The following is an 11792-nucleotide window of genomic DNA, read 5'->3' as shown; positions in this document are numbered from 1 at the left end:
CACCATGAGAGAGGTGCAGAGTTGGAGTTGAAGCTGAGAGCAAGTGACTTGCCCAAGGTCAGCCAGTGAATTTCTAGGGTGAACTGGGAGGCTAGAGTCCTGATCCCAGCTCAGCCATGTAAATCCACAGGGTGACATTGGGTAAGTCACACTCTCTCACTCATGGATATTCTGCACTCTCCTTACCAATTATTATTATGATTATTATTATTATTGCATCACCATGGGAGAGGTGCAGAGTTGGAGTTGAGAGTAAGTGAAATAATAATAATAATTTATGCCCAGATCTTCAGCCAAAAGGCTATCAGAGAAGCTTACAAGACCTTTCCTGGCCTGCTAAGTTTTGAGACTTGAATTTCTTCTCTTCTGTAAGAATTTGAATGTCAGAGCATGGCATAAAGGGAAGAAGGCCTCACCTTTTGTTCTCTTTTGTTTTTCAAACCAAAGCTGCCTGAGCAAAGTTGGAGTGAGAATCACCCTAACAAAAGAAATAGCCTCCAGGATGAAAGGTAGCTTTTCTTACACAAAATATGCAAATGCTGGCCATCCGAGAGTCAGCTGAAAGTTTTGTCTCTCCCCTCATTTCGAAATGACTAACAATCAAAATTCTTACTCATTGATAGAGAACTGCTCAGAATTTCTTCTCTCTAAAATGTTATCGAAATTGTCGAATTAGGCATATTTCTCCTAATTTTCGAATTTTGGAGAATATTCTTTACATCCCTATTCTCCAATTAGGTTCTAAAACAGATTTTTGTTTTCTTTCTCCAGAATTCCTCTGATTTTAACAGATTTTTCTCTAAGCTTCTGGTCCACAACCACTTTTTCATCCCATGCAGTGTCTTCTTTATTTATTATTTTTGTAACATCACTCCAATTTTTCATTCCTAAATTCTAAAATGTCAACTCTTCGCTTTGTTTTTTGTATGTCTACTGTCAGTTTATCCATCGTTTGATTTATTTGTTTCAAATCCTCCCTAATTTCTTGTTTAATATCCCTCTAAAAACTGCACATTTCTTTAGAGAGATTACTCATATTCATTGACAAGTTTTCAGTTTTTTCCAAAATTAATTGATTCATATCCAGCAATTTGGTCTTCTCCATAGAAAATTTCCTTGAATCTGTACTTTGCAAATTCGCCTTCTGAGTTTGTCTCCTTGTGTTCATAATCAATTTCTCAATACAATCTTAACAATCCTAGAAAGAGACAGTAGCGATAAAACAATCACATCCAAACTATCAAATTATATATGTATATTTAAGAATTACTGACTGCTTAACAGCTTAAACATATATATCCCAAAGCCAGCTAAACCCCTCTATATATTCAGCGTTTCCTTTTACAAATCCTACATAACATACAGTAAATATATGTAATAAAGAGGCACTATTTCTCTATATTCCTTCTCTCTATATTACAAATTAAATGTTTATTAAGTTCTGCGCCAAACATCTTCCTGCTCAGTTCTCTTTTTCTTCTAGGTTGTTGTATAATTTCTATATCTATGTTTACTGCATTTCCGTTTTTTATTGCCTTCCGGTTTCTACGTTCCTTAGTCCTACTCTAGCATTCTAACTCTATTGTACTTCTTTCCCCTCTCAGACTGAGTCCTACAACTCCACCCCAGAAAGCGCTTCTTCTGTGGTCTCCACCTTCCCAGCCATGTCACTCTCCTGAGGGGCGTCCGTCTCCGCCTTCAAGTCCAAACAAAGTTGCCATTGTCATTCTCTTTCCCCTCATCACCAAACTGCCTCCTCTGGATTCTTCAGCACACAGGTGGGTTTTCAAAGGCAATCCAATTAGGTGATTAATATCTCCTCATCTATGTAATCAACATCCACTAACTTGGAGGCAAGGGGAAAAAAGAATTTAAATCGCCACAAGGGAGTCTTTAATATTTAAACAATTCTCTGTTGTTTCTTCAGCATAATCCAAAATCCAAAAAAAAAAAAAAAAAAAAAAAAAAAAGGAAAAAGAGGGGATAAAATGCAAAGAGAAAAGGTCCACTAAACACCCAAACAGAGGAGAGTGTTCAAAAATTCAGTGTTTAAATAATCCAATAAATTAGAAGTGGATCCACATGAGAAACTTGTCCACAATCTGCTTCTTCCCCTTTTACAAATCCAATAGAAAGTTAAAGATCTCTTCTTAGCACAGTCCCACAAAAAATAGAAGGAAGCAAAAAACCAACTAGGTCCCAATTTGAATAAACAAGATGAAGCAGTTATAACAGGTTAAGGATGTTATTTTTAAGAGAAAGTCCTTTAAGCGCATTATGCCAAAAATGGTAAGAGTAATACTAAGACAAATTTTAAAAGTTGGAGGCGCCCCTGTACGGAAAAACTGCCCGAAGGCTTTCCTATTGTCAGTCTCTTTACAGGCGTGGATTGCTCTCACAGGCCCCTTGTCCCTGCTTTTCAATCTGTTTCGGTCCCGGCATCTATTTATTTCTTCTATGCCGGTGCAGGGGTACAAGTTGGGCTCTCAGTCGAGCCCGCTCTGCCTCTCTTAAACCTAAGAGAGTTGTTTGAGACCCCCAAAAGTTATCTCGGAGACCCAACTCCCGCTACTGACCGCTATGGCTCCCGGAGATCTTAGGAAGGCATTCAGCATGGTGTCATATTCCAACCGCTTTTGTTGCTTGGTTTAAATCATAGCTGAGGCTTAGGCAACAGTCATCCAGCAAGCATCCCTTGAATCTAGTCAGACAATTGTACACAGTTGGAACTTAACTAGCTCCAAGTCTCTGACTATTCTGAACTGTGTTGAGTTAAGAAATGATGTCTACTTTATGAAGGAGTAGTAGCACAGTGAGGCTTTTGGCCTAAAGTTATACCTGCATATTTTAAATACTAAATAAAGGCAGAATATTTGGCAACACACAGGAATTTATTTTATAATAAACAGGCTGTCTTAGACAATAAATACATATTCATTCAGCTTCCTGATTCCTGAATCTTGAATTGGATCTTGAGAGATTGACACATCTCTAACTGAGATGTAACACATTCCAGGATTTCTTGGACAGGGGCTGTAAAGCAAATGTTTTCAACACTCCCTCAGTGACAGGCTTAAATTAAACCACACAAAGAAATTATCTGACCACCTCATGGTGCTGCCCCAAATTTGTTGACTCGGGCTGGTTCAATTTTGAGCAATTTTCCTAGCAAATGGCAGTGTTATTCTCAGTGGTGGCCACTCATTTATCCCATTAGGACAACACAAGTTTTTGATCTAAAATGTGACAGAACTGAATTACCTGCTTCATGCTTGCCCAGAGGAGTAGTAGGAAATGTATGCTATCTGTCTAACCAGTAATTTGATCCACCAATTTGTCCTTAGGGATACAGAGCTATAAAGTATCCACACTGAATCGCCTCATGAGTAAGGTTTGTTTTTCACTGGTTTTATTGCTAACCACCTTTGTGACCTCAGTGGCTTTTCACTTTATTCTTCAATTTAATTAAAAAGAAGAAGTGGATTTAAAAGCACAAGGTTAATATTAGTGTCAAATACTTTATAAAAAGTATGTTGGGGGTAAGTGCTCAACACGCAAATTCACTGGATCTTTCTTATGCGTGTGCAGCAGAATTTGCAATTAGAAACTTACGTATCACAGTAGTAGAACAAAAAATTGAAAAGAAAAAAAAAAAAAGACAGTGAGACTTTTATGTTTTCATTAGAATTAGACCTGCTGTAATATCAGAGGACTTTAAACAGCATCAGTCAAAATACCCTATTGTTCAGAAGTGTGTCTTTCTCTAGTATTACATTTGTCATCTTAACTATCCTTTCTGGCTGTTCCTCCCTTCCCCCTCAAATCAGTCCACTTTCACTTTTTTTCTTTTGCTATTGCTTCTTTACACTTCAAAATCAATCAGTTGGAGTTATTATCCCAGCATTGGATCCATTGAAGGTAAATTAAGGTGTACATAAATCCTACCAAAATCATTGGGACTTTAACCTAGAGTAAAACTTATGTTCAAATTGACTTAGGTTTGGAGAATCCAACATTTTCAGAAACTATAAATATAAAAGGATAATTAATGGGCAAAAGATAATGAAAGTTAAACACCTTACAACCCATTAAATTTAATAAGACTTTAGTGTGTAAACAAGTGCCTAAGTTCCATTGATTGCAATCTGATTTAAGAACATAATGCTCTGAATTTCGGTTTTAAAGCATTAGTGTCTCATTAATTACTCAAAAATTCTATAAAACAAATTATAACACTCAGTGTGGTTCTTTGATTAGAACAGGAGAAACAACCTTTTCACAACCTTTGTTTACCTGAGAGTGAAAACAGTTGAAAACAGTTGAAAATGCATGCACACACACACAATATAAAAATATCTCAAGTCTTGATGTTGACTTTTTCCAAATCTGACCTGCATTTTCTTCCTTTTCTTGTTTCATACCATTTTCCATTTCCTTCTGAAAGAGAAACGCTTGCATTCCCCACCTTATTTCCATGATTTGTGCATTCATTTGTGCAGTTTACCAAATTTAGGTATTATTAGTTTATCAAATTTAGGTATGATCCACTGATGAAAGCATATTTCTGCACATTTATTTCTGTTATGCCCCTTGGAGGTCTTTCCATCTGTTGCTTCTTGTGATTTAAGCCTAGAAAAGAAAATACACAACCAAACTTGTTATTTTTCAATTCAATATTTTTTTTCTAGTTTCAGTGGACCCATTTCAGTTTTCCATCTTTTTCAATTAAATAATTGGTAGGCCATATATGATCCATTATGATATATGGCCCACTTGGGTCTCAGAGCATGCTCTTTTGGTCCCAAATGGAGGTACAACACTTGAGTTCCAAATGGTATCATTTCTTTATACAGCTTGTAAGGTTTGACTGCTGCTCCCCCTAAATATAATATATTATTCAAATGTTAAAAAGTCATTATTTACAAACTAATGAGGTAGGTGCACCCACATCTCAGGTTTAACAACAGCTCAGGTTCAGCACAGCAGCATCAAGAGCAAATATAAACAGGGGAAAACAGGAACAGCTGAGGCAAGGAGCAAGCAGGAAACATTTTGGAGGACATGGAATCTGAATGATTAAATTGACTGTATTTGAATAAGAAGCTCCAATAAAGCTATCAAATGGGTTATACAGCATCCAAGCCAGAAAAATACCCTTTGTATTTTAAACAAAACCTGTTGAGGAAAACAAAATATATATACACACACAGTGGGGCAAAAAGTATTTAGTCAGCCACCAATTGTGCAAGTTCTCCCACTTAAAAAGATGAGAGAGGCCTGTAATTGACATCATAGGTAGACCTCAACTATGACAGACAAAATGCGAAAACAAATCCACACAATCACATTGTCTTGATTTGGAAAGAATTTATTTGCAAATTATGGTGGAAAATAAGTATTTGGTCACCGACAAACAAGCAAGATTTCTGGCTTTCACAGGCCTGTAACTTCTTCTTTAAGAGGCTCCTCTGTCCTCCACGCATTACCTGTATTAATGGCACCTGTTTGAACCTGTTATCAGTATAAGAGTCCCCTGTCCACAGCCTCAAACAGTCACACTCTAAACTCCACTATGGTGAAGACCAAAGAGCTGTCAAAGGACACCAGAAACAAAATTATAGACCTGCACCAGGCTGGGAAGACTGAATCTACAATAAACGAGCAGCTTGGTGTGAAGAAATCAACTGTGGGAGCAATAATTAGAAAATGGAAGACATACAAGACCACTGATAATCACCCTCGATCTGGGGCTCCACACAAAATCTCACCCCATGGAGTCAAAATGATCACAAGGACGGTGAGCAAAAATCCCAGAACCACACGGGGGGACCTAGTGAATGACCTGCGGAGAGCTGGGACCAACGTAACAAAAGCTACCATCAGTAACACACTATGCTGCCAGGGACTCAGATCCTGCAGTGCCAGACGTGTCCCCTGCTTAAGCCAGAACATGTCCAGGGCCATCTGAAGTTTGCTAGAGAGCATGTGGATGATCCAGAAGAGGATTGGAAGAATGTCATATGGTCAGATGAAACCAAAGTAGAACTGTTTGGTAGAAACACAACTCGTCGTGTTTGGAGGAGAGAGAATGCTGAATGGCATCCAAAGAACATCATACCTACTGTGAAGCATGGAGGTGGCAACATCATGCTTTGGGGCTGTTTCTCTGCAAAGGGACCAGGGTGACTGATCCATGTACAGGAAAGAATGAATGGGGCCATGTATCATGAGATTTTGAGTGCAACCTCCTTCCATCAGCAAGGGCATTGAAGATGAAACGTGGCTGGGTCTTTCAACATGACAATGATCCCAAACACACCGCCCGGGCAATGAAGGAGTGGCTTCGTAAGAAGCATTTCAAGGTCCTGGAGTGGCCTAGACAGTCTCCAGATCTCAACCCCATAGAAAACCTTAGGAGAGAGTTGAAAGTCTGTGTTGCCCAGCAACAGCCCCAAAACATCACTGCTCTAGAGGAGATCTGCATGGAGGAATGGGCCAACATACCAGCAACAGTGTATGCCAACCTTGTGAAGACTTACAGGAAACATTTGACCTCTGTCATGGCCAATAAAGGATATATAACAAAAGTATTGAGATGAACTTTTGATATTGACCAAATACTTATTTTCCACCATAATTTGCAAATAAATTCTTTCCAAATCAAGACAATGTGATTGTGTGGATTTGTTTTCGCATTTTGTCTGTCATAGTTGAGGTCTACCTATGATGTCAATTACAGGCCTCTCTCATCTTTTTAAGTGGGAGAACTTGCACAATTGGTGGCTGACTAAATACTTTTTTGCCCCACTGTATATATATATATCACTCAGAACAAAAGGAAAACATAAGGAGAAATTTCTTGATCAGATGTCCTGGTACTTTCTATATTCTGAGAAGAACATTATAATAAGCAAATACAAAAATGCAAAAGAAAGAACAAAAAAATGAAATCTCTATGTATTTGTATATCTTTAAAACTGAATATGGAGCCTCTGCTCCCTTGTCTTGAACTTTATCCAAACAGGGAGTTTGTCTGTTTATTTATTTATTTATTTATTTACACACACACACACACACACACACACACACAAAACCTTTAAATTATACCATCCATATAAATATTTCACAATTTCAAACCCTTTTTTTTCCTTTTAAGCCATCTCTTGGAGCCAAGCTTTTGTTGCAGCGATTAGCCCACACAGCGAAGTCACCTGTCAGGCTCTCAGGTGACTGACTTCCTTCTGCTGGTTTGGCTGCACAGTCTGTTATGGGACCTTCACCCAAAACTTTGACTTCTGTTGACTTTGGGCGAGATTGTAGGGGCTCTGCATTCTCATCTTCGAAAATTGTTAAAGCAGGTACAGGAACAGGTACAGTTGAAAGAGTAGGTTTATTAAAACTGGAAGTCTTACATGGTCCTTCCTCATCTTCTTCTGAATGCAGAGTGGTGTCTTTTAAGGAAGGTGCTTGGAACACATCCATGAAGAAGCCCAGAGCCTCTTTTGTGTGAATAGTATGAGATGGCTCCACTTCACACAAAGATGTTGGTATAAGGCTTGATGCGTTTGGAGTTGGCTGATGATTCTCAAAGAAACCAGAATTGTTTCTGGCATCTGAAGTGCATATCATTTCCATGGAGTGCTGCACTTTCTGATGAGAACTGTTCAAATGCTGTTCACTGTGGTGAAAATGGTGGGAGATGATAGAACGTTTCTGCGGTGGCTGGACAGAATCCTCACAGCGGATGTGAAGGTTATGCATACTCTTCTCACAAGCCACTGTGGTGCTTAGAAAAGATTGGTGAGTAGATGGCAATGCCATTGTTTTCTGGGATGAAGATGATGTCTGGGAGAGCTGCTCCAATTTCTGCTGTAACTTTGGCAGTTCAAGGAGATCATTTTCTTTCTTTTTCATGAACTCTTTGTCTTCATCCTCCCATTCCTTGTGCCTTTTGAGACGTTCTGCCCTTTTTAAATATGCTTTGGCTCTCAATTCTTCAAGTTCCGCTCAGAGCCTTCACATTGCAAAAGGTGCTTGGCGTACATTGGTTTCTGTTCAAGCGTGGAATTGGACAATGGCATTGGTACAACCTCTGATTTGGAAATTATGGTTATATATATAGGTTGATCCATTTTTTCCGTTCCCCTGCAAGTGGTGGCCTGTTCAGAATTAGCTGGATTCTGATTTTGGTAGATACAGGCTGGGTCAGCTGTAAAAGCCTTCTGACTGGACAGCTGAGGGTTAAGCGGCTGCAGGACACCAACTTGGTTTGGAATTTGGTTCTGGGGCAAGTAACTCTGCAACAGCCACGAGTGTGCCGCCAAGGGCTCCATGGCTACTGAAAAGGGAAGGCAAGAAACAGACTGGGAAAATGCAAACGTCCCATGCAGCCACAGAGAGAGCCTCGTCTTCTATTTTAATACCTGTTATTATAAAGTATTTTGCTGTAATTTCTATTTTTCACAAAGCCAAACAGCATGTTTGGGGAACTATATCAAATAACATTATCCCTTGGAGAAAATCTTTGATCTCAGGAAGGATGTTTATTACAACATTCTTCCCCACCATTATTTTAAGTACTTTATAATTCTAGTAGTAATTTTAGGCATTACATGACTAATGGTGATGACAAAAATAATCATCCCAAGAATACTTATTATTTTCCTTGTTCAATCTAAAATGAGAAATGTACACCATATACGTAATACAGTGAACATTTCCTACCAGTATTGGAAAGTTTTATGGTGTCCTTTGTTCATACAGTCATTTACACTGATCCAGAAATATTTACTGTAAAATCATATTTGTACTGGTACCAAACATGAATGCCTCAATCATTCTTAGAGGACCAGAATTGGCACACCTAGGACAAAGAAAGTGGTGACAAAAGTCAAGTAAAAATTCAATTTATATGGAATGGGTAATTTGTCCTATGTACAGGAAAGCAGCCAAATGGCTGATAAGACCAGTTCAGTTCCCAAAGAAACACACACCCAGCTGGCAGAGGCAAGTCCTGTAGCATGAGAGGTATTACCAATAGGATTTGTCCAGCAGTCTGAGGTCCAGGGTATCAGAGAGGCAAGTCGATAAAGCAGTCCAAGGGCAAAGGTTTCAGATAATCAAGATGGGTCAGCAGTCCAAGAAGCAAGGTTTCAGTCCAAAGAGCAATGTGAGCCAGAGCCAGAGTACTTTCCGGAGAAAGTCAGATAATCACTGGCAACTAGACATACATTCTCCAGCTGCCTAAATAGGCAGGCAGCAGGCATTCAGGTGTGTCTGATAAAGCCTCTGTGACCTTTGAAGGCCCTTCCTTTCGGCTCAATGCATCCTGAAGGTAGGCACACTTCCCTAAACCTCCTCTATGTCCACAGATTCAGCCACAGGCAGAATCTGGCTGGTTACTGAACCTCTGGAGAGGCCACAGACTCTGCTAAAACAGAACTACATCCAGCCTCAGGCTTTCCAATTGCAGGGTGAAGTCCCAGAGTCCTCCGAGTCACCCTCCAGAGTGGACATGACATCCTAATTGAAAGTGAACACCATATAACTTTCTTATCAAATAATTCCCCAAATATAATCCCAGTGGGGATTATCACTGGGAAGGTGAGCGGATGAACTGTAGAATATATGATGAAAGAAAATCCCAGTTGCTCCACCCAAAATTGTTCAGAAACAAAGACACAGTGTCTAACTATTGACTCATTTTACCCACCTGTCTTACTTTCTACAGGCAACATGGTACTTGTTCAACTTGTCTTGAAATGCTTGCCCTCCTCCACCTCTTTTTTGATTTAATATTGTCTGTCTGTCTTGTACAAGTTTAATTCATACCTAGTCTATTAAGAAATCACTTGTATTTTGAATATTTTTTGAATAATTTTGAATAATATTGTTTATTTGGAGAAAAAGGATCTCAGGCAAGCCTCCCATCACTGCAAGATTTAAAAGGGCTCTTCAGATGAGTTCAACCCATCACAACCTGCTTCACTTAAAGGGGATAGAGACTCCACTGAAATGTACTTGCATTTCATTTGTGTATGGAAACATCTTGCTTCCTTTATACATGCACTAATTCAGCACTGTGACAGGGAGTGACTGTGTGACAGTATTATTTGCTGAGCAGAGCCCTTTCCATAAGAAACATCAAGGTTTTGTGTGACATCGTCATCAGGTCATTTGGGCCCTCACTGTACATTGTGTGGTATCTTTTGTGTGCGACTAATGCAGAAGACGTATTAGTACAAGTCTTAATTGATGAATAGCAGTGGAGTTACCAGGGATATGATATGAGTATTTCTAACAATTTTGCTACTGGAGTTAGTTTTCTATAGGAATTCTTGCACTTTAAGTTTTTCTGCTGATATGAACATAAAATCACATAAGATTCTGAAATCAGAAGCTCTGTGTCAACAGCTAGATCAAGGTAGTAATAGAAGATCTGAAAATAAAAACAAGCTTTTCCTTGCCCTTGAATAAAGTGAATTATTGGAATAAGTTGGACACAGTATATCATTTAAAAAAAATCACAACTGAATTTTTTTTGTTATTGATTTGTCATTTTGCAACTGCAGCTTCCCCTCATTTGATAGTTGAATTACAAATGTGATTTTGTATCAGCCCTGACATGCCATCATACTAACTTAGAAGGGCAATGAGATGACTCTGTTTAAAAACCAGCTGCAGATCAACAACAAAGTGTCTTTGAACACCTTCATAGAATCATAGTGTTGGAAGAGACCACGAGGGCCATCCAGTCCAACTCCCTGCCATGCAAAATGAACATACTTTATTGAGTATACACTTTAGTAGACAGCCAACCACTGAACCTACCATCCATTGATGTGTCAATAAAACAATAACATCCAAACAATGATGCTTTTACTGGGCCAACCAAAACGCACAATTACATCTTGCAAGCTTTCAAAGTCACACTGGCTTCTTCATCAGGCAAATAGGAGAAAAAATTGAAGAGGTTAGTTATAGGCCTGCATTTTCTGTTTCTGGTCTTAGTTCAGATGGTAGGGAGGGCTATCTACAGGTTGGCACCTCCCTCTTTGGCCATGTGGTCACTGGTAGATTTTCAAAGTCAAGGAAATTTAGTGTCCATTTGCAATTCATGGAAGATGTTTCCTTGGAATCCAGCATGTCTCCTTTCTTTGTGAAGCCACAGGCTCCTATGTAGGTAGAGAACACTGCATTTCTCAAGAAGTCTTTATGTTTTGCATCAGGAAATCTTTATGTGGTCTAGATGTAAAGCATGCCAATCAGTGCCAATATTAGAAACATTGCTTTACCTTTGTTGGAAGCAGAAGCCGCAGATGGCAAGGTTCCAGCACACTGGTTCTCTCTTTAAAATTCCCCTGTGACAGCTAAAATGTGGCATCGTCAAATCCAAAAAACATCCCCCCAAAATCCAATAAAACTAGTCTTTAAGGTGCAGCAGGACTTATTTTGTTTTGTCTTTTCAGCAACAAGCTAACATGATTGCCTCCCCAAGAATTCTGTTGATATTATCTGGAAAAATAGTGCAAAAATCAGTATGGTTATTTATCACTGGTTCTTACTGAAGGGCTGGATGACTTGGGCTAGAATTATCTTTATGGGGTCAGATCAAGTGACTTAGACTCTAGCCATTTTTGATAAAAGATTATATCTACAGGGACAGGAGAAAAGTACTGTACAAACACAGACAAGTGTGATAATTAGAGTGCTAGATTGATTTCGCAAAGTTTTGTGGGGTGGGAGAAAATCTTCCTTATTAGTTCCCTTACTGCTGCATCTATAGATATACA

At 39.0% G+C, this 11792-nt stretch overlaps 1 protein-coding gene across 1 annotated transcript; it reads right to left on the bottom strand.

The window, feature by feature from the left end:
- Positions 1–7131: 7131 nt before the first annotated feature.
- Positions 7132–8333, bottom strand: LOC121917265 (mitotic checkpoint serine/threonine-protein kinase BUB1-like). Its single transcript, XM_042443048.1, is given in 2 exon segments — positions 7132–8003; positions 8006–8333. Coding segments are annotated over 2 exon segments (1200 nt in total).
- Between the last annotated feature and the right edge of the window lie 3459 nt (positions 8334–11792).

Source organism: Sceloporus undulatus, unplaced genomic scaffold, assembly GCF_019175285.1.
Source record: "Sceloporus undulatus isolate JIND9_A2432 ecotype Alabama unplaced genomic scaffold, SceUnd_v1.1 scaffold_13, whole genome shotgun sequence".
NCBI classification, from domain to species: domain Eukaryota; kingdom Metazoa; phylum Chordata; class Lepidosauria; order Squamata; family Phrynosomatidae; genus Sceloporus; species Sceloporus undulatus.
The sequence above is the reverse complement of the archived record's forward strand: the minus strand, read 5'-3'. Positions and strand labels throughout refer to the sequence as shown.